This window comes from Callithrix jacchus, chromosome 5 (genome assembly GCF_049354715.1).
Source record: "Callithrix jacchus isolate 240 chromosome 5, calJac240_pri, whole genome shotgun sequence".
NCBI lineage: Eukaryota > Metazoa > Chordata > Mammalia > Primates > Cebidae > Callithrix > Callithrix jacchus.
The window spans coordinates 3,384,406-3,408,545 of NC_133506.1; the positions used below are offsets into that span (position 1 = coordinate 3,384,406).

Consider the following 24,140-nt stretch of genomic DNA (forward strand, 5'->3'; position numbering starts at 1 on the left):
CTTTATATAAGCAGAATCATATAATCTGTATGTGTTTATACTGGCTTATTTGGCTCATATTTATGAGATGCACCCACACAGTGAGATGTAGTTCATTCTCACTGCTGTGTAGTATGTATCAAGATACCACAATTTACTTATATACTGTGGAAAAACACTTGGGCTATTTGTAATTTAGGGCTCTTATGAAGAGTATTGCTTTGAACATATCTCTACATTTCTAAAGAATTTAAACGTCTGACATAAGGACCTTTCCAGCACTTCTGTAAACCAAGCAGCATTACCTCCATTTTACAGATGAAAGATGAGGGATCTAATCCATATCAGAGAGCTGTTAGTGGCAGAGCCTGGCATCATATTCAGACCTTAAGGTTCCCCTACACTGCTCCTTCCTTCTTCCAGCATAGCACTGAAAGGGGAAGGAGTGTGAGCCAGTGCTGGCTCAATTCAGGTTTAGGAGACCAGAGTAACCAAGGGGCCAGAACAATCACAGAACAGAGGACTCAGACAGAATTGATCTTCAGCCCAGACAGATGCTTACAAGTCAGGGCTTCCTCTCCGTGGCTATGTCTCAAAATGGAGACCAAGTGGGGGACCAAAAGGAGGAGGAGAGCTTTGTAACAATTCTGACTCTAATCTAAAAGTACAAAACAAATGTTTCTTTTTTTTCTTTTTCTTTTTCTTTTTTTAAAGACCAAGTCTTGCTCTGATGCCAGGATGGAGTGCAGTGGCGCAATCTTGGCTCACTACAACCTCCGCTTCCTGGGTTCTAGCAATTCTTCTGCCTCGGCCTCCCAAGTAGCTGGGACCACAGGCACGTGCCACCACGCCTGGCTATTTTTTGTATTTTTAGTAGAGATGGGGTTTCACCATGTTGGCCAGGATGGTCTCGATCCCTTGACCTCATGATCTGCCCACCTTGGCCTCCCAAAGTGCTGGGATTACAGGCTTGAGCCACCATGCCCAGCTGAAAATATGTTTCTTAACAAGAAAAACAAGGAAATAACCACTTCAAATTCACACAGTTGCAGAAATTTATGTCAGCTAATACCAAAAGTTAGTGAGGATGTAGTGAAATCACCAAGGTGATAGGAGTATAAACCGCAACCACCATTTTCAAAGGCATCTGGTATGTAACAAAAACCCTTCCATCTGGCAATTGCTCTTCTAGGTAAATACTCTTTAAAAATGTTCAGTCACAGGGGACATGTACAAAGGAATTCCCTGAAGTATCATCTCTAATGGTAAAAAACTGGAAATGTCAATGACTTTGAGTACGAAAGAAACCATGGCATATTCACACAATAGCTCAAACACAAAACTCAACTAAAGCAGCAAGTTGCAAGATGATATGATACCACTTACGCATATTTTTAAAACACACAAAATACTCTCTAATATTCATCAATATAAATATGAAAAACACTCACAATACTATGTATTACTTATATATGCACATATTTGGGAAAGTATCAGGGGGGGAAAAAAGAAAAGGCAGGCCAGAAGTGGTGGCTTCACGCCTGTAATCCCAGCACTTTGGGAGGCCGAGGCAGGTGGATCATGAGGTTAGGAGTTCAAGACCAGCCTGGCCAAGATGGTGAAACCCTATCTCTACCAGAAATACAAAATATTAGCCAGGCATGGTGGCCTGTGCCTGTAATCCCAGCTACTCAGGAGACCAAGGTGGAGAATTGCTTAAACCTGGGAGGCAGAGGTTGCAGTGAGGCAAGATTGCACTACTGCACTCCAGCCTGCGTGATGGAGTGAGACGCTGTCTCAGAAAAAAAATAAAATAAGATACTAAAATCAGTATTTTCACCTATCAGATTGGCAATAATTTAAAATGTGACATCAAGAAATGAAGACTGAGCTATAAATAAATAAAGAAAATGAGATACAATGTGATTAGCCAGGCATGGTGGTACACACCTGTAATCCCAGCTACTCAAGAAGCTGGGGTGAGAGGATCATTTGAGCCCAGGAATTTGAGACCAGCCTGGACAACACAGCAAGATGCTGTCTCAAAAAAAAAAAGGTGTTAATATTGAGAGCCTATTGGCAGGACACCACAAACTGGGACAAGCTACTGTTTGTTTTGTTTCTTGAGAAAGGATCTCGCTCTATCACGTAGGATAGAGTGTGGTGGCATGATCTCAGCTCGCTGCAACCTATGCCTCCCAGGTTTGAACTATTCTCATGCCTCAACCTCCCACGTAGCTAGGATCACAGGTATGTGCCACCACGCCCTGCTAATTTTTGTAGTTTTAGTAAAGACAGGATTTCACCATGTTGGCCAGGCTGGTCTTGAACTTCTGTACTCAAGTGATCTGCCTGCCTCAGACTCCCAACATTCTAGGATTACAGGCATCAGCCACTGCGTCCTGCTTGGGATAAGCTTCCTAAAGAGCAATTAATATCATCCATCAGAAGTTGAAATGTGGCTAGGCACAGTGGCTTACACCTGTAATCTCAGTACTTTGGGAAGCCGAGACTAGAGGACTGCTTGAAGACAGGAGTTGAGACCAGCCTGGGCAACAAAGTGAGATTGAGTCTTGGCCGGGCCTGGTGGCTCACACCTATAATCCCAGCATTTTGGGAGTCCAAGGCGAGAGGACTGCTTGAGTCCAGGAGTTCAAGATCAACCTGGGCACATAGTGAGACCTTGTCTCTAAAAAAAAAAATAAGTAAAAATTAGCCGGGTGTGGTGGTGCACACCTGTAGTTCCAGCTACTCAGGAGGCTGAGGTGGAAGGATCGCTTGAGCCTGGAAGTTCGAGGTTACAGTGAGCTGCAACTGCGCCACTCCACTCCAGCATGGGTGACAGAGCAAGACCATGTCTCAAAAAAAGAGATCCCGTTTCTATGTTTAAAAACAAAAAAAAAGGCCAGGTGTGGTGGCCCACGCCTGTAATCCCAGCACTTTGGGAGGCTGAGGGGGGCAGACCATGAGGTCAGGAGTTTGAGACCAGCCTAACCGACCTGGTGAAATCCTGTCTCTACTAAAAATACAAAAATTAGCTGGGCATGGTGGTGGGTGCCTGTAATCCCAGCTACTCAGGAGGCTGAGGCAGGAGAATAGCTTGAACCCAGGAGGTGGAGGTTGCAGTGAGCCAACATCATGCCACTGCGCTCCAACCTGGGTGACAGAGTGAGACGCCATCTAAAAAAAAAAAAATTATATGTAAGGGGAGTAGAAGATTCAATGTGAGAGGGATCTACTTTTGCCTTAGTATTCATTTGTACTAACCTTATAGTAATCATATGTCATTTTTACATTTGGTAGAGGGGAAGGAAAAAATTATAGATTCAAAACTTAGAGCCTCTGAACTGAAACGTCAGGAAAGCAGAACCCGGAAATCTGTATTTTTAATATGTCACCCAGTGACTCCTATGCAGCTAGGTTGGTCATTGGTCCAGGTGAGACCTGGTTCAGGTAACTACTGTAAGCAGTACATGGCAGGAGCTCAATGACAGGTCTTTCAAGGCCTCGGAAATAAGGCTGCCCCCAGAATTCATCATGTAATCAACAAGACAGATCTAAACTCACCTCGAAGACAAAAATGGCCAACCCAAGCCAGCAGGATTGGTCAGTAAAAGACACTTCTTATATCCCTAAGGAATCAGTGTTTGGCGCTGAATGAACCAAGTACTACCCAGGCAAAAGGAAGCCCTAGCCTGAGAACTGAACAAGTCCTTTCTCCTTTCTGCCAGGAAGAACCAGAATCACTAGCATCAGGTAGAATAGGACCCAGAAAAGAGCCTGGCATAAGTAGTTGTTGATCTATTTCAGCCTGAGGCAATTCTAACTCCAGTGCTCTGATCTCATGCTCAATAAGCTACTTTCCCTTTGCAGAGAAAAGAAGTTTTGAGCTGAAAGAGAAAAGTTTTGATAGCTGTGAGCTTTGTTTGAAAGAAATAGCTGCCCTCCAGTCTGGGTGACAGAGCAAGACCGTGTCTCAAAATTAAAATTAAAATTAAATAAAATAGGACTGAAAATGGCCTTGGGCATCAGTCTACCACAGTCTGGTTCACACAAGCCTACTCTGAGAAATATCTATAACCTGGTGGGCACCTGAGCAGGACTCTAGTAAAGTCATTAAGGTGGTGTCCTGCCCTAGAGCCCACATAGGTAGTCTTCCTGGGTGGCCACTGGCTAGCTGGTCTTCCTCAGGCAGCTCCTTTTAGCTCAGCGCTTAGTCTCACCAAGTGCACAGCCGGACTGACTGCCTATAGCTGGGAATAAAAGAGTTACATGGTCCAATAAATTCAGTTGCCCCTAGCCACATGTATCTACTGGGCACGTGAAATGTGGCTAGTCTGAAATGAGATGTTCATTAAGAATAAAATATACACTGGATTTTTTTTTTTTTTTCTTTGAGACAGAGTTTCACTCTGTCACCCAGGCTGGAGTGCAGTGGCACCATCTCAGCTCATTGCAACCTCCGCCTCCCAGGTTCAAGTGACTCTCCTGCCTCAGCCTCCTGAGTAGCAGGGACTACAGGCACATGCCACCATATCCAGCTAATTTTTTGTATTTTTAGTAGAGACAGAGTTTCACCGTGTTAGCCAGGATGGTCTTGATCTCCTGACCTTGTGATCCACCTGCCTCAGCTTCCCAAAGTGCTGAGATTACAGGTGTGAGTCACCACGCCCAGCCTACACACTGGATTTTATTTTATTTTTTTCTTCACATAAGGGCAATGAAGAACACACTGGATTTTAAAGACAGTATAAGAAAAAGGGTATTAGCGAGATATGGTGGCTCATGCTTATAATCCTAACACTTAGGAAGGCAGAGGACAATGGGTAGCTTCAGCCTAGGAGTTCAAGACCTGAACATAGCAAGACTTGCTCTCCACTTAAAAAAAAAAAAAAGAAGAAGGCCAGGCGCAGTGGCTCGTGCCTGTAATCCCAGCACTTTGGGAGGCCAAGATGGGTGGATCACCTGAGATTGGGAGTCCGAGAGCAGCCTGGCCAACATGGTGAAACCCCGTCTTTAAAAAATAAATAAATAAAATAAAATAAAAAGAAGAAAAATAATATAAAATAGCTCAGTAGTAATTTTTATATTGATTACTTGCTAAAATGAGTGTATTCTGAATACACTAAATTAAAATATATTATTACAAGTAATTTCCCCTATTTCCTTTAACATTTTGAATATATAGCTGCTAGAAAATTTTAAATTACATATATGGCTCACATTATATATATTTTTTTCTTTTTTTGGAGACAGAGTTTCACTCTTGTCACTCACGCTGAAGCGCAATGGCGCGATCTCGTCTCACTGCAACCTCCACCTCCCAGGTTCAAGCAATCCTCCTGCCTCAGCCCCCCAAGTAGCTGGGATTATAGGCATGTACCACTATACCCAGCTAATTTCTGTATTTTTAGTAGCGATAGGGTTTCACCATGTTGGCTGGGCTGGTCTCGAACTCCTGACTTCAGGTGATCCACCTGCCTCAGCCTCCCAAAGTGCTAGAATTATAAGCATGAGCCACCGCACTGGGCCTCATGTTATTTTTCTAATGGATAATACAGCACATACAAAATCTTGACAGCAAAAATGAAGACTGACCTCACCTTAGTCTCCATGGCTCTGCCCCACTGTCCTGTAAACTGATTGGATACTCTACTAAGAACACTGTCAGATGTCTTAAGAGTTCTATATTCCACACAGGAGGAAATAAAAATAAACATAAATTTTTTTAAAAAAGGAGTTCTATACACCATTTAATACCTAGGTGTTTTAATAGAAAATCTATAAGCTAAGAAGTAGGTAGTGATATTACAATTGCAGGTAACAAGCTGGGAAGATTGTAGAATTTATTGGAAATCCATTAATTCTTCTGAAATTCCCCTGTGAACATGTAATTTTTCAATTTTTATAAGCTATAGAAAATAAGCTCTCTGTAATAAGTTATAAAATGAGATTTTATGGTAATCCCTACTACTACCATTATGGTTTCTATGCAAAGCAAACCGTGCTATTATAAATATCTTCAGTGACAATTAAGATGAAACAGAATTCACACGCGGACCCGGCAGCAGAATCACATATCACCTTTTGGTTGTCGTGCTCTTTTGTACAGCTGGCAAGGAAAAGGTACAGGTTCGGGAGAGTGGGACGATGGCACCCATGCTGCTCTGAGCATGAGTTCTCCTGCTGGCTTCTGGAGGAGGTCCCTTTGCTTGACTGTCCACTCATACTGGAAGGACCAAGGCCTTCAGAGGCTAAGAAACTTTCTCAAGGTAACTCTCAGAGTTAGGTGTTCCTGCTTCCTACAGGAAGGCCACAGCTCCATGATCCGATCTGAGGATCACTTAATTGGTTCAAACTTGTGGGATTCAACTGAAACAAACAAACCTAGTGCCTGCTTCGTGTGTCAGAAAACACAAGCACTGTGACCAGGTAACAAAGCCATCCATGCACAATGCAGAATGAAGATACTTACTTGGGGAACTGGCAGAGACCCGCTTCCTGGTCAGTGTCTCTTGGCTGGGCTTGTCTGAAGCTGAAGGGCCCCTGCTTTGGACATGCCTCTTTCCCGGGCTCTCCTCTGGCTCCAGTGACTTCTCCATTCCATGGAAGTATTTCATGTGATAGTGCAACAGTTTGGCTTTGCGGAAAAATTTTAAACAGTCCACAACCTTGCATCTAAATTTGTGGTCTAGGTCGACAGCTGGCGCATTAGATGACACAAAATCATCTGTTTTCTTAAAAGTATTTGTTACTGAAAAAAATAAAAACAAAAGCAAGGATCCCTTATATTTATCCTAGTTATTACAAAACATGCATTAACACATGACAACCGAAGGTGAAAGACTAGCATGCATATGTAGTCTGAGACATCATGCTGCCGTTACCTCCTAAAATTATTGTTTAGAAAGAATGAAAACAACTTCAGGTCAAATAAGACTCAACTGTGATTCATCTTCAGGAAGAAGAGATCAACATGTTTATTTTAAATAGCCGTACAAGTTTTCAGGGTTTCACATACTTTAAGGAAAAATCCTAAAAAAAAAAAAAAAATATCAAGGATCTCAGGCCAGGCACTGTGGCTCACACTTGTAATCCCAGCACTTTGGGAGGCCGAGGTAGATCCCCCGAGGTCAGGAGTTCATGACCAGCCTGGTCAACATGATGAAACCCCATCTTTATTAAAAGTACAAAAAAATGAGCCAAGCCTGGTGCCTCACACCTGTAATCCCAGTACTTTGGAGGCCGAGGCAGGTGGATCACTTGAGGTCAGGAGTTCGAGCAGCCTGGCCAATATGATGAAACCCCGTCTCTATTAAAAATACAGAAATTAGCCAGACATAGTGGCACAGGCCTGTGATCCCAGCTACGTAGGAGGCTGAGGCACGAGAACAGTTCGAACCTGGGAGGCAAAGGTTTCAGTGAGCTGAGATCACACCACTGCACTCCAGCCTGGCTGACACAGCAAGATCCACCTCCCAGGTCCAATCAATTCTCCTGCCTCAGCCTCCCGAGTAGCTAGGATTACAGATGCCCACCAACACGCCCAGCTAATTTTTGTATTTTTAGTAGAGACGGGGTTTCACCATGTTGGCCAGGCTGGTGTTGAACTCCCAACCTCAGGTGATCCGTCCACCTTGGCCTCCCAAAGTGCTGGGATTACAGGCATGAGCCACCACATTCGGCCCACAAGAACTTCTTGTCTGTTAAATGCAGTTTACTGAGGACTCACTTTAGAATGTCTTCCCACCAACAAAAACAATCACCATAAGTTGCTCCTACTCTACAGACTTGGTTACCCCAGAATATATTAAATGGATCTTTTTTTTTCTTTTAATTAGAAATTCAATGTGGAATGAATGAACCTTTCTTGAGTGAATCAAATTTTTCCTAAACACAATCACACAATTTCCACTGGAAGCAGGTAGCCTATTAAACCATTAATGAGTATGACTATTTTTTCAAGTGTCATCCCATTATCAGAAGGAATTTAAAAATTCTTAAATTTAATCTAAATCATACTCTACATTTCAAAATTATGTTTGGTGGTCTGATGGATGCTGTTACATAGCCAATTTAAACAAACAAAAACCTACAAACACACATCCCAAAGCAGAATCCCTTAAAATCACTTCTTACCTATAATAAGAGATATAAAAGACTCCAGATCAGTTAGTTGCAGGTTAGAGAAGAAAGAGTTGACCAGGCGTGGTGGCTCATGCCTGTAATCCCAGCACTCTGGGAGGCAGATCATCTGAGGTCCGGAGTTCAAGACCAGCCTGGCTATCATGGTGAAAACCCGGTTCTACTAAAAATATAAAAAATTAGGCCGGGCGCTGTGGCTCACACCTGTAATCCCAGCACTTTGGGAGCCAAGGTGGGTGATCACGAGGTCAAGAGATCGAGAATATCCTGGTCAACATGGTGAAACCCCGTCTCTACTAAAAATACAAAAAATTAGCTGGGCATGGTGGCGCGTGCCTGTAATCCCAGCTACTCAGGAGGCTGAGGCAGGAGAATTGCCTGAACCCAGGAGGCGGAGGTTGCGGTGAGCCAAGATCGCGCCATTGCATTCCAGCCTGGGTAAGAAGAGCGAAACTCCATCTCAGAAAAAAAAAAAAAATACAAAAAATTAACCAGGCATGGTGACAGGTACCTATAATCCCAGCTACTCAGGAGAATCGCTTGAACCCAGGAGGCGGAGGTTGCAGTGAGCCAAGATTGTGCCATTGCACTATGGCTTAGGCAACAACAGCTAAACTCCATCTCAAAAAAATAAAAAAGAAGCACAAGTGACACAATGTGAAATAGAATACACACTTCTCAGACAAATAACTGGACAGAAAAAGTATGTCAGTGGAGAAGTTCAAAACACAAACCTTTAATACATCCTACAATTCTTTTCTAAAACAAAAAATAGTTTATTTAGAATATCCTTTTTTTGACCTATATTAGGTTAAATCATATAAACTTGCCATTTTGTAGGTTAAAAAAGACTAAGGCTGGAACCATGTGCAGTGGCTCACACCTATAATTCCAGCTCTTTGGGAAGCCAAGGCAGGCAGATCATTTGCAGTCAGGAGTTCAAGACCAGCCTGGCCAACATAGCGAAACCCCAACTCTATTAACAATATAAAATTAGCCAGGCACGGGGGCTCATGCCTGTAATCCCAGCACTTTGAGAGGCTAAGGTGGACAGATCACTTGAGATGAGGAGTTCAAGACCAGCCTGGCCAACATGGTAAACCCTTGTCACTACTAAAAAATATAAAAATTAGCCAGGCATGGTGGTGCGTGCCTGTAGTCCCAGCTACTTGGGAGGCTGAGGCAGAAGAATCACTTAAACCCAAGAGGCAGAAATTGCTGTGGATCAAGATCATGCCACTGCACTCCAGCCTGGGTGACAAAGCAACACTTTGTCTCAAAAAAAAAAAAAAAAAGAAGAAGAAAGAAAAATTAGCTGAACATGGTGGTGCACACCTGTAGACCCAGGTACTCAGGATGTCAAGGCAAGAGAACCACTTGAACCCGGGAAGTGGAGGTTGCAGTGAGCCAAGATGGTGCCATTGCACCCTAGCCTGAGCAACAAGAATAAGACTCCATCTCAAAAACAAAAGCAAAAACTCTGTACTCATGTGTACATACACTGGTCATCTACATAAGGCAATCAGCGCAGGGGCTAAGTGTGTGTTGCGTTGCTGGACAGCCTATTCCAAATCCGAGTTCTTCCACCTATGCCCCTTGCTTCAGTTTCCTCAGGTGCAGGATGGAGATGATAATCATAACAACTTTGCTGAGTTGTGAGAATTAAATAAATTAAATGCAAAAAGCCTAGAAAGGTGTATGGCACATAATAAGTGCTCAATTAATATTGTCTACTATGACTATTCAATGCCATTCTACATTTCAGGAATTAACCTGCTCATAAGCAGAAGAGGGAAAGTGCCCACCACCTACAGCCTCACTGCATGCTCATGCCAGGGGTAGTATGGCATAATACAAACAGCACAACTGTAAATCCCAGGTCTACCCTTTATCAGCAGCATAAATTAGCTGTGCAAGCTAGTCTATCCAGATTCTTAAGGGAAGAATACCAACTATTTCAAGGAGTTGGAGAAAAGGTTATAGATAATGTATATACTTGGCACAAAGCAGGTGATCAACACATGGAATCCATTATCATTTCAAATATAAAAAAATTCATAAGCAGGCTTATGTTGTTTCTGGAACAGAGCTGGAGACAGCTGTTATAATTATCAAGCAAGTAGGAAACCTTTCTTCAATCAGTCTTCATGTGCCCTGGTTGGGACATATATCACCCTATAAGCACTCTCTTTTGTCCACATCCTCCTAAAAGTATAAAATTCAAAACCAACCACAGAATTCCTAGTATGGCTACTCACATTTCAGTGGGATTACTATCTCCACCTTTTGGGACACCTTTTACTAAATATTTTCTTTCTTAGTACTCACATTATTCAATCAAAAATAGTACCAAGCTTGTTCTACCAAAATACTGAACACTGTTTTATTTTTTTAAAACACAAATTACAGTGCATGTTGGCGGGGCATGATGCGTCACACCTGTAATCTCAGCGCTTTGGGAGGCTGAGGTGGGCAGATCAGCTGAGGTCAAGAGTTCAAGATCAGCCTGGCCAACATGGTGAAACCCCATATCTACTAAAAATACAAAAAATTAGCTGGGCGTGGTGGCAGGCAGCTGTAATCCCAGCTACTCAGTGGGCTGAAGCATGAGAATCGCTTGAACCTGCTAAGCGGAGGTTGCAATGAGGCAAGATCACACCACTGCACTGCAGCCTGGCAACAAGAGCTAAATTCCATCTAAAAACAAAAGGAAAAGGGAAAAAGACATGGCCAACCAGAAGTGGTGGCTCACACCTGTAATCCCAGCACTTTGGGAGGCCGAGGTGGGGCAGATCACTTAAAGTCAGGAGTGCAAGACAAGCTTCGCCAACATGGCAAAAACCTGTCTCTACTAAAAATACAAAAATTAGCTAGGTGTGGTGGTACACGCCTGTAATCCCAGCTACTTGGGAGGCTGAGGGAGGAGAATTGCTTGAATCAGGGAGGCAGAGGTTGCAGGAGCCCAGATCGCACCACTGACCTCCAGCCTGGATGACTGGAGTGAAACTCCATTTCAAAAAAAAAAAAAAGACATGGCCAAACTGTTGAAAGATATGAGTGGACTAATAATCTACCAATCCAGTAAACCTTCCAAAAGAAAGCAAGTTTAGTTCACAGAACAAAAACTCTTCCCCCTGCAAAAGCAAAATCCTTGATGCCTCATAGCTAAGCAGAAAGTACAGCTGGATCTCCAAAGGAGAGCAAGCTTGGCACTCAGTGGACCAGCTGCCTCTGACAGGCAGTACTAGGATCAGAGAGACTCGGGTGAGCAGGGAAACTCCTCAGGAGGGAAGAACTGCCAGATGTCACTATCACAGAGACTCTGGCCAAACCAAAGGCTCTTTTCCATTTGGCAACACTAAGACAAAGTAGTTTTATCTGATGGAATAAACATCAAAGAAGATCTGAGCATTACAAATCTTTAACCATGGAAGCTCAGGAAGTAAAATTTCTCAGTGAACTCAAATTAGTGAAGTATAACTCACTGTGATATAAACAAGCCGTTTTGATTACAAACCAGTTGATAATCTACCCTGCACTGCTGGAAAAAACAATCAACACAAGCATCAGTGTGAGAACAGCTGCAAATAGGGTATGAATCAGTTATGCATAATAGCCTGTGACAAAAATCTAATAAATTACACAATTTGCTATAATTTCAGAAATACAAATCAAAAAAGTAGGTTCTTCCAGAAATAGTACTCTAAAGAAAAAAAAGAAGTAATTAAAAATATTATATATGGCCGGGCGCGGCGGCTCACGCCTGTAATTCTAGCACATTGGGAGGCTGAGATGGGTGGATCACCTGAGGTCAGGAGTTCAAGACCAGCCTGGCCATCATGGTGAAACCCCATCTTTTAAAAAACATTAAAAAGAAAAAGAAAAAAAGGGAAAAATATTATATATGAATAAAATGTTTACGCTAACTTTTTAATGATGAGAAAATGTTTAGGATATATTAAATTATAAAACAACAAAAAAGGCCAGCACAGTGGCTCATGCCTGTGATCCCAGCACTTCAGGAGGCTAAAGCAGATGGATTACCTGATGTCAGGAGTTTGAGACCAGCCTGACCAACATGGTGAAACCCTGTCTCTACTAAAAATACAAAAAAATTAGCTGGGCTTGGTGGCCAGGGCCTGTAGTCCCAGCTTCTCAGGAGGCCGAGGTAGGAGAATCGCTTGAACCCAGTAGGCGGAGGTTGCAGTGAGCTGAGATCGTGCCATTGCACTCAGCCTGGGCAACAGAGTGATGCTCTGTCTCAAAAAATAAATAAATAAATACTTTTTTAAAAAAAAGAGAACAACAAAAAAGACACATAAACACCAAGACTTAAGCAATCATCCCTTTCTCATGAAGGTTTGCAAATGGACGATTTTACTTTTGAACCTAAATTTTTAGAGATATGAAAAATTACATTTTCCAGACTTCACAACCTTATCCTAATTTTTGCACATTACAGCCAGAAGGAGCCGTCTGTATGCCCAATAAAGGCCTCCAGTCCAGCCAGTCTAGGCCCTGTGGATCCCTCTATCTGGCAGGTTGTTCCTACATCCAAGCCAAGCTTTGCTCATCCTTCAAATACCACCTCCTTGCACAATGCTTTCACCCTGGTCTCTCAGAGGAAAAGACTCTGTCCTGCAAGTGCTTCATGGATCCTGCAGCCCTTCCCTTTTTATTTGTGTAACAGTTGGTTTTGTTCATTCCTTTTTCTAAAATGGTAAAATAGCCAATGTGCTGCTGCCCATTTTTTTTTTTTTTTTTTTTTTTTTTGAGAAGAAGTCTCCCTCTATTGCCCAGGCTAGAAGGCTAGAGTGCAGTGGTGCAATTTCGGCTCACTGCAACCTCTGCCTCGCAGGTTCAAGCGATTCTCCTGCCTCAGCCTCTCAAGTAGCTGAGATTACAGGTACCCAACACCACACCGGCTAATCTGCGTATTTTTAGTACAGACAGGGTTTTGTCATTTAGGCCAGGCTGGTCTCAGACTCCTCACTGCAGGTGATCTGCCCACCTTGGCCTCCCAAAGCGCTGGGATTACAGGCATGAGTCACTGTGCCCAGCCTCGAATGTGCCCCATTCTTTATTTCTCTTGCTTACATTAGTGCACTGTCACATCGAACAAGGGAGCTAGCCTCTCCAAGACTGTTTCCTTATTGTTAAACGGGAATAACAATACTGAGTTCACAAGTCTCCTCTATGTTTCCATGAGGCCGTTAAAGATAAACCCAGTTGTCTTTTTGTTTTTTGGTTTTTTTTTGAGATAGAGTCTTACTCTGTCACCCAGGCTGGAGTGCAGCGGAGTGACCTTGGGTCACTGCAACCTCTACGTCCCAGGTTCAAGCAGTTCTCCCACCTGAGCCTCCTGAGTAGCTAGGATTACAGGCATGTGCCACCACGCCCAACTAATTATTTTGTATTTTTAGTAGAGAAGGGGTTTCACCCTATTGGCCAGGCTAGTCTTGAACTTCTGACCTCAGGTGATTTGCCCACTTCGGCTGGGATTACAAGGCATCAGTCACCACACCTGGCCACAAAACCCAGTATTTTTTTTTTTCTTTTTTTTTTTTTAATGGGAGAAATTGAGCACGTTTGCATGCAGATGGGAATTATGTAGTAGAGAAGGAAAAATTGGTGCTACAAGAGAAAGAGGAGAGGATTGCTGGGGTAATGCTACGATCTAGCATAAACGGAGATGTCGACCTTAGATAAAGGCAGGGAGAGTGCGTAAGAACAATAGGGAAGGCCAAATAGATGGGTCAGGATGCGGCTGAGCGGCCATGTATGATGGAGCTTATGGAAATTCCCTACTGACTGCTTCTTTATTCCCAATGATGGGTGAAAGCAGGCCCTGTCAGCTGAGAATGATGGGAAGAGGAGGTGTTGGAAGTTTAGGGAAAGAAGGAAGGGTATGAAATAGTCATGAAGGAGAATGAATAGACCAGAGAAATGTGGTATGCCAGATAGTACTAATGGCCCACTTGAAGTTAGAAGTAATGAACATGAGTTTGGATAATAATAGTGGTAACAGGAACTAGTCTTGATTGAGTGCTTACAAAGTGCCAGGCACAGTGCTAAGTAATTTTCATGTATTATCTCATTCAATTCTCATAACAGTTCTATGAGGTGTATTTTTATTATCCCATTTTACAGATGAGGAAACTGAGGCTTAGAGAAGTTGATAACTTTATCCAAGGTCATGAAGCTAGCAGGAGGTGAACTCAGTGGTAGATTGACACCTAGTCTAAACTCCTTTTTTTTTTTTTTTTTTTTTAAGAAAACCCAGTATTAACAGCAAGGAGTTACTTGAATATTATTTGTCATTGTTGTCACTCTACCTGCTCAAAACAATCAATGTTATGCATAATCCTAGCCAAGGGACCATGTGTCACTGGTACAATCTGCAAAATTCTAACATCTAACTGCCCTACTTTATTAATCAAACAATGAAGAATTAGTGATAATTAATAAAAACACAATAGGAACATTAAAATTATGCAATCAGCAAAAATATTTTACATTTTAAAACAGGCCAGGCACAATGGCTAGTGCCTGTAATCCCAGCACTTTGGTAGGCCAAAGTGGGTGGATAACTTGAGCCCTGGAGTTCAAGACCAGCCTGAGCAACATGGCGAGACCCCATCTCTACAAAAAAAATACAAAAATTAGCTGGGTGTGGTAGCATGTAACTGTAGTCTCAGCTACTCAGGAGACTGAGACAGGAGGATTAACTGAACTGAGGAGTTTCCATGCTACAGTGAGCTATGAAACATCATTGCACTCCAGCTTGGGCAGCAGAGTGAGACAGATCCTGTCTCACAAATAAATAAACAGGGCCAGGCATGATGGCTCATGCCTGTAATCCCAGCACTTTGGGAGGCCAAAATGGGTGGATCACTTGCGGTCAGAAGTTTGAGACCAGCTGGTCAACATAAGGAAACCCTGTCTCTATCAAAAAATACAAAAATTAGCCAGGCATGCTGGTGCATGCTTGTAGTCCCAGGTACTCAGAAGGCTAAGGTGGGAGAATCACTTGAACCTGGGGGCGGAGGTTGCTGTGAGCCAAGATTGTGCCACTGCACTCCAGCCTGAGCAACAGAGTGAGACCCCGTCCCAAAAATAAAAATAAAAATAATTAAGAAATAGAATATGCATGGTATAACTATGCAAAAAACTCAAAATATGGCCAAGCACAGTGGCTCATGCATGTAATCTCAGCACTTTGAGAGGCTGAGGTGGGCAGATCACTTGTGGTCAGGAGTTCAAGACCAGCCTGGCCAACATGGAGAAACCCTACTCTACTAAAAATACAAAAACTTAGCAGGGTATGTTCGTACATGCCTGTTTTCCAGCTACTCAGAAGGCTGAGGCACGAAAATTGCTTGAACCTGGAAGGTGGAGGTTGCAGCAAGCTGAGATCGTGCCACTGCACTCCAGCCTACTTGATAGGGTGAGACTCTGTCTCAAAATAAAAATAAAACTTGGGGCCAGGCGCGGGGGCTCATGCCTGTAATCCCAGCACTTTGGGAGGCCAAGGCGGGTGGATCACGAGGTCAAGAGATCAAGACCATCCTGGTCAACATGGTGAAACCCCGTCTCTACTAAAAATACAAAAAAAATTAGCTGGGCATGGTGGTGCGTGCCTGTAATCCCAGCTACTCAGGAGGCTGAGGCAGGAGAATTGCCTGAACCCAGGAGGCGGAGGTTGCGGTGAGCCTATGGCGGAGGTTGCAATCACGCCATTGCACTCCAGCTTGGGTAACAAGAGCAAAACTCCGTCTCAAAAAAATTAAAATAAAATAAAATAAAACTCAAAATACTATGAGCAAAATAGAAAATTATGTATAGGGCTGGGTGCAGTGGCTTACGACGGTAATCCCAGCACTTTGGGAGGCCGAGATGGGCAGATCATAAAGTCAGGAGTTGAGACCAGCCGGGTTAACATGGTGAAACCCCATTTCTACTAAAAATACAAAAATTAGTCGGGCGTGATGGTGTACGCCTATAATCCCAGCTACTCGGGAGGGTGAGGCTGGGACAACCACTTGAACCCGGGAGGAAGAGGTTGCAGTGACCCAACATCATGCCACTGTACTCCAGCCTGGGCGACAGAGCGAGACTCCATCTCAAAAAAACAAAAGAAAAAAGAAACTAAGTGAGCCATTGGTTATCAATTGGGCCTACTGGGCCAGAGTCTACATAAATCCCAGTCTCACACACAGGTGTGTATTCCCCTATGGGAGGACAGTTCATTTGGAATATATACAGCAGCAGCTCTCTTAGGGTATTAATAATGGTCACTGTCAACATGGGAGCAGTTACTCAGAGAGAGAGCAGAAAACATGTACATTATTATTTTAAAAAAGAGAGAGAAAGAGATGAGGGTCTCCCTATGTTGCACAGGGCGGATCTCCAACTCCTTGGCTGAAGAGATCTCTCTGTCTCAGTCTCCCAGAGTGCTGGGATTACAGGGACGAGCCACCATACCCAGAAGAAAATATTGTAAATTAAATTCTCAAAGATGCTCGTTCAAAAGTTAGGGGGAACTCAATTCCTGTTGGAGTACAGTCATCCACTCACTCATACCAATGTATACCCCTTTTTGAAGCAGTATCGGCGGGTCCGAAGGTAGTGAGTTATCTCAATTGATTGTTCACAGTCAGTTACAGATCGAACTACTTGTTCTACTCTTTCCCCCCTTCTCACTACTGCACTTGACTAGTCTTAAAAAAATATTAAAAAAAAAAAAAAGAAGCAATATGAAAATCACTATTTCCAAGTAGTTACTGGTATTATCATTTACATGCTCTGTCCTCTCCCTCCTGCTTAACAGATTATTTTGTTTGCAGGAATCAAGAAAAAGCACAGAGCTGTCTCCTTGGGCACCCAGGCTAAAAACCTCAAGTGTCACCCTTTGCTCTTGTTGCTCCTAAATTACTACTATACTTTGGTATATGCAGAGAAAAATGGTCCACAAATTTTGTGGGTTTTTTTTGTTTGTTTTTTTTGACAGAGTCTCAGTCTGTCTCCCAGGCTTGAGTGCAGTGGCATGATCTCGGCTCACTACAACCTCCGCCTCCTGGGTTCAAGCAATTCTCCACCTCAGCCTCCCGAGAGGCTGGGATTACAGGTGCACACCACCACGCCCAACTAATTTTTGTATTTTTAGTAGAGATGGGGTTTCACCATCTTGGCCAGGCTGGTCTTGAACTCCTGAACTCATGATTCACCTGACTCGGCCTCTCAAACTGCTGGGATTATAGGCATGAGCCACTGCACCCAGCCCACATTTTGCTTATAATAATTGCCAGGTTACCTATGTGGGCAGATCACAAACAAGGTCAGGAGTTCGAGACCACCCTGACCAACATGGTGAAACCCCATCTCTACTAAAAATACAAAAATTAGCCAGGCATGGTGGCACATGCCTGTATCCTGTTACTCAAGAGGCTGAGGCAGGAGAATTGCCTGAACCTGGGAGACGGAGGTTGCAGTGAGCTGAGATTGCACCACTGCACACCAGCCTGGGTGACAGAGCGAGACAATACTGACAACCCTAAGCAGTGTTTTCTTTATTTATTTTGGGGGGAGGGTGTGGAGATAAACTCTAAGATGTCTCCTAATAATCCCTGCCTCCTGGTATTCAAGCTATGATATAATCCCTTCCTTTTGAGTGCTGGCAGAAGCTGTAACTTCTTTTTTTTCTTTTAATTCAGTTTCCATAGAGATGTCAAAAACTGCCAATGCCAACTATGTTGCAAGGTGTCACCGTGCTGTACTGGGAAAGTTTTCAATTATTTCAATAATCATGCCTCAAACCTCATTGGCTACAATACTGCCGCTGGGCAAAGCTGTAACCTGTTTCTAAAAGAAAATGGCAAAGAAGACACTATGTCACTTTTATGATTATATTACATAAGACTACAGTGTCTGTCTTATTAGAAAGCACTCTACCTCGCTGTCTTAGTGAAACAAGCTGCTACATTGTAAGCTATACATGGGGCAAGGAACTGAGTGCACCAGCAAAAAACCAAGCCCCTCAGTCTGACAGCCTACAAAGACTGAATGCCGCCAACCCTCAGGTGAGCCTGGAGCCCTCACCAGTACAGTCCTCAGAAGAGACTACAGCCTAAGCCACCCCTAGGATTGTAAGCTTGCAGAGGACCCGGCTAAGCTGCGCTTGAACTCCTCACCAACAGAAACTTCGAGAAAACAAACATGTTGTTTTAGCTACTATATTTGTGGTAATGCTGCCATACAGCATAGAGTTGGATCAGCAGCCTTCTCACTTTCTATATATACTTGAGTAAGCCTTATACTTTCCTTTTAGAGTAAGCTTACGCTATGTTTATACTAAAAAAAAAAGTTTATAACTTGTTTTCTGAAAATTGGCTTAGAAATAAACATCCTATTTAATATTTTGTATGCCCATTGCCAATATCAAATGATCTCACAACTGGATGACTATGATTAGATGATGATAATGGTGATATTCAGTCTGACTGGCAATTCTCAGTCTGGCATTCAATGCCCATGTCACCCCAAGTGGCATCTTGCTTTCCAAACACACCTCCCATTCATCCACAAGGAGGCCACAGCTCCTGCTCCAGCAACTGCTTCATGCTCTCATAGTTCACACCCCTGCTTGGCCTGTGCCCTCTTCCTGCCATTCCTCCCTGGCTCAGCCACGTCTTCACTTCCATCCAGACCCAGCTCGCTCCACAAACAGGAAGACACCCAGATGGCCCTGACTCTCAGGGACCACATGCCATCAACTCCTGCCACAAATGACTATCTGCTGTACCTCATCATCTGCACTTAATATCTGCTCCTGGATCCTATTATTTGTTACTTCTCCAGCCAGAGGAAAAGAGCCATTTCTCATTGTCACATGTTCCCTCAGGACCTAGGCCAAACACAGTTGGTGCTCTTGTTGGCAATAACACCATGCGGCCCAGTAATCTGATACCTTTTTTGACATATATTTCACATACTATAATAAATACAGTATTTTTCATGTCTGTGAAGGAATAACTTTTTCAGCTTGAAGCATCAAAAAGCAATCAAAGGATTAGCTGAGACCAGGTGCGGTGACTTACCAGTAATTCCAACACTTTGGGAGGGTGAGGCAGGCAGATCACTTGAGGTCAGGAGTTTGACCAGCCTGGCCAAAGTGACAAAACCCTATCTCTAATAAAGATAGAAAAAAAAAAAGCTGGGTGTGCTGGTGGGCACCAGTAATCCCAGCTACTCGGAAGGATGAGGCAAGAGAACTGCTTGAACTCAGGAGATGGAGGTGCAGTGAGGTGAGATTTCACCCCTGCACTCCAGCCTGGGTGACAGAGCAAGACTCTGTCTCAAAAAAAAAATGGCTGGGCGGGGTGGCTCACACCTGTAATCCCAGCACTTTGGGAGGCTCAGGTAGGCCAATCACAAGGTCAGGAGTTCCAGACCAGCCTGGCCAATATGGCGAGACTCCATCTCTACTAAAAATTTAAAAATTAGCTGCGCGTGGTCGTGGGCACCTGTAATCCCAGTTAGGAGGCTGAGGCAGGGGAATCTCTTGAACCCAGGAGGTAGAGGTTGCAGTGAGCCAAGATCTCACCACTGCACTCCAGCCTGGGTGACAGAGCAGGACTCTGTCTAAAAAAAAAAAAATTAAATAGCTCTGTATTTACTGATATAATCTCAAGATTATAATTTTTTTGGCATTAAAATAAATAATGATAGAAACAGGTTATAACCCATAAAGGGACGTAAGAATCCATGAGCCCATGCAGATAAACAAGGAAAGAAGGGAGATAAAGCCTCCTAAGACACAATATAAACTAACACATATTGAAGGAATGATGAAAGTTAGATATCACCATTTGGCAGCCATCACAGTAAAAATTGTTTCAGGCAAGAAATACCAGTGAATGATAAAATAATGGGTGAAAGTTTGATGAGGAAATAAGATATTTACATAGTCTCAAAGTTTCTCTCACAAGAAACATATTCATCATAAAGGAGGTAATGACGGCTTTATAGCAGAAAAAGCTGGTGGATACTACCCTAGGTAAGTGATAAAAGTTAATGTCACCAGTAAATGAGACAAACAGGTTATCATGTGCCTCCTAATAGAATGCCCTTGAAAAGGACACATCATCACTTATGTGGTATTTCTGTGAAAAGTGAATAACCCAAATCAAATTATGAGGATACATCAGAAAAACCCAAATTGAGGGACATCATATTCTTCAGAAATGTAATGTCAAGGTCATAAAAGACAAAAACTGAAGATCCCATTTTTTAAAAGAAAAAAAAAAAAAGCTTATTCTCCTTGTAAAAAAAAAGTAGAAGACTGAAGATCTGTTTCAGATTAAAGGAGACAAAAGAGGCCCGAAGTGGTGGCTCATGACTGTAATCCCAGCACTTTGGGAGACCGGTAGATCATGAGGTCAGGAGATCAGGACCATCCTGGCCAACATGGTGAAACCCTGTCTCTACTAAAAATATAAAAATTAGCTGGGTGTGGTGGTGCCTGCCTATAATCCCAACTACTTGGGAGGCTAAGGCAAGAGAATTGCTTGAACCAGGAAGTCAGAGGTTGCAGGAAATATGACAACTAAATTCAATGTGTGTTCCTGGATTGGATCTTGACCAGAATTTAAAAAAAAAATTTACCCCCAAAGAACATTATTAGAACAACTGGCAAAGTTTTTAAAAGGTCTTGATTTTGATTATATTGTAGAAATGAAAGAGAATGTCCTTGTTTTCAGGAAATACACACTGAAATATTCAGGGCTAAAGGTCTGCAATTTATTTTCAAACAATTCAAAAAAACACATTAAAAAATCTGGTAGAGAATAAAGCTAACATGGTAAATTGCTAGCAATTGGGGAATCTATATTTCCAACATAGGGAAAGGTATAAGGGAAATCTTTTTGCTTCTTTTGTAACTTTTTTATAAATCTGAAATTATTTTTTGTCACCTTTTTTCTAAAAAAAACTACACAGATATATAAATCTAAATTATTTCAAAATATAAACTTCCTAAAAATATATTCAAGAAAAAATATGCATCTATATATGCAGGAAAAATACTTTGAGGCCGCAAATACCCAAGTGGAAAGAAAGGAACCAGGCTGACATACAGTCCTGGTGAACATTTCAAGGAATGTTACGGTCCCCTGGAATGCAGATCTCTGCATTCAGCCCCCACAAAAATCACTGAGCACTCATTCCACAAGGTGGCAGAGCTGCCCCAAATGCCAGCGTTAGGTTGGAACAGCTAACTCTAGACTAGATGCATTGGCCTCCCAGCTCCTCCTCCTGCTACCCAGGAGACTCCTTCACACCAATTTCTCAGATTGGGACTGACTCCATCTCAGTTTAGAAACGCAAGACTGTGGCACCAGCTCAGGAAAGCAATCACTAACCAGTGACTAACACAGCATCCCAGCTTCCCGGGGCCTGGCTGGATGCTTCTGATGACCATCACGGTCCCGCCCTACTTCCTGCTTACTTACATAATACATTCCTGGCGAATGAGTTCTCAACAACCTCCCTCTCCCCTAGCAATCTTTCTGGATTGTCCTGTACCCACTACTAAACCTGTGTACCTAAAGAAACACCATTCAGTTTCCAGATCAGCACAATTTCCACAACTCAAATAACTTAAAAGGCACCACCCAGTCCTGGAGCACTGACATTGTCTGTACCACACACTACGCTTCAAACCTAGCCACGCCACTAAGCCTCTGAGTGTACACACTGCTTTAATCGTGCCCTGGGAGCAGAAATTTGCATCACATGCTTTACAATGACCCTAAAGGTAGGGACTCTGTTCACTTCACGTGACTTATATAGCACCCAGCATCTTCTCAGATGGAATCAGGTACTCAGCAGGAAAACAAAAGTTACAGACTCTGGGCCAGGCACACTGGCTCACACCTGTAATTCCAGCACTTTAGGAGGCCTAGGCAAGCGGATTGCTTGAGCTCAGGAGTTCGAGACAAGCCTAGGCAAAATGGCAAAACCCTGTCTCTACAAAAAACACAAAAATTAGCCAGGAGTGATAACGTATGCGTGTGGTCCCAATTATTCAGGAGGCTGAACAGTGAAGGCTGGAGTGCAATGGTAGAAACATAGCTCTCTGCAACACTGAATTCCCAGGCTTAGAGTGATGCTCCCTTGTCAGCCTGCCAACAGATGTGTGCCACCAAGCCTGGCTAGTTTTTTAATTTTTTGTGGGGATAGGTCTCAATATATTGCCCATGCTAGTCTTGAACTCTGGGCCCCCACCTTGGCCTCCCAAAGTGGTGGTATTACAGGTGTGAGCCACTATGGCCAGCCCTATCTCCTTTCACAATTACATATTATTAGGTCGGGCACAGTGGCTCAAGTCTGTAATCCCAGCACTTTGGGAGGCCAAGGCAGGCAGATCACCTGAGCTCAGGAATTGGAGACCAGCCTGGACAACATGGTGGAACACTGTCCCTACTGAAAATACAAAAATTTAGCTGGGTGTGGTGGTGTGTGCCTGTAGTTCCAGCTACTCATGAGGCTGAGGGAGGAGAATTGCTTGAGCCTGGGAGGTGGAGGTTGCAGTGAGCCCAGATCACGTCACTGCACTCCAGCCTGGGTGAAAGCCACGCTGCATCTCAACAAAAAAAAAAAAAAAAAAGGAAAAGAAAAAATATAATTAGTCAGGCATTGTGGCACACATCTGTAGTCCTAGCTACTCAGGAGGCTGAGGCAGAAAGATGGCTTGAGCCCAGGAGGTCGAGGCTGCAGTGAACTACGATCATGCCTCTATACTCTAGCCTGGATGACAGAGCAAAATCCTTCTCAAACAAATAAATGAATGAATACATAAATAAATATTACCCATCACTTTACTAATATATATCCAATTGGATCTACTTGCTGTTGCTGGGCATAAAAAGTATTCAGTAAAAGTGTGCTTGAATAAGGTAGGAGGTAGGAGTATATCTGCTATGCTGCAGGATAGCAAGGAGGCCATGTGGCTACAGCAGAATCAACAGGAAGGTGAGTCAACAGATGGCCAGAAGAAGCTGGGCCCTGCAGGCCAGTATATGGCCCTGAGGCCCTCATGACCACATATTAACAGTAGTGAGCCATGGGGCCATGGGAGACAAGAATATTAGTTGAATTATTCTTGTATATTTCTAGAGTTCTTTTTAAATTTATGAATATTTTTTAAACTACCCAAAAAAAGCATACAGAATTAATATAGAATGACTGCCATAAAATGGGTGAAAGGCACAGACTGATAAAGTCTAAAGAAGGTCCTCGTTTTGAAAATTATATTGTGGTAATATAGAAGAATGTCCTTGTCTTTAGAAAATATGATTTTTTTTTTTTTTTTTTTTTTTTGAGATGGAGCCTCACTCTGTCGCCCAGGCTGGAATGCAGTAGCACTATCTCAGCTCACTGCAACCTCCTCCTCCCGGATTCAAGAGATTCTCCTGCATCAGCCTCTCAAGTAGCTGGGACTACAAGCATGTACCATCACGTCTGGCTAATTTTTTAAATTTTTGTAGAGACGGGGTTTCACTATGCTGGCCAGGATGGTCTCGAACTCCTGACCTCAAGTGATCTGCCTGCCTCAGTCTCCCAAAGTGCTGGAATACAGGCATAAGCCACCGCATCTGATCCAGAAAAAGTACTTTGAAAAATAGAATAAAGCAAATACGGTAAATTGCTAACAAATGGGGAATTTGGCAAAGGTGTATTCTTTGTACCAATTTTTGACAACATTTCTAATAACTAATTATTTCAAAATAAAAACTTCTTTAAAATATATGCAGTAAAAATACCTTATAGCCACAAAATAGCTAAATGGAAGGAAAGCAATCCTGCTAATAGGCTATCTCCTATGAATGATCACTCACTTCCCTTCAGAAACAACAGAGGCCAAGAGTGCTTCAAGAAACCCATAATTCTACATTCAGTTAAAAGATCCTAAAGAAAGACAAGTTCAAGGCTGGGCACAGTGGTCATGCTTTGGGAGG

General features: G+C 43.0%; 1 protein-coding gene and 1 non-coding gene across 14 annotated transcripts in view; both read right to left on the minus strand.

Annotated features, from left to right (window-relative positions):
- The window catches only part of PHF20 (PHD finger protein 20), a 196,886-nt gene that overhangs the window by 44,171 nt on the left and 128,575 nt on the right, over positions 1–24,140 (minus strand). For 12 of the 13 annotated variants that reach the window (XM_035302759.3, XM_054256870.2, XM_008995455.5 and 9 more), the window contains one exon: positions 6,455–6,733. The exons of the other annotated variant lie outside the window; for it this stretch is intronic. In XM_035302759.3, coding sequence (XP_035158650.3) covers positions 6,455–6,733 — 279 coding nt within the window. The remainder of the gene's footprint in view (positions 1–6,454; positions 6,734–24,140) is intronic. 13 annotated transcript variants of the gene reach the window in all.
- LOC128932298 (U4 spliceosomal RNA) lies at positions 17,838–17,974 on the minus strand. The gene has a single exon (XR_008481945.2). It is a non-coding gene; the product is annotated as a U4 spliceosomal RNA (small nuclear RNA).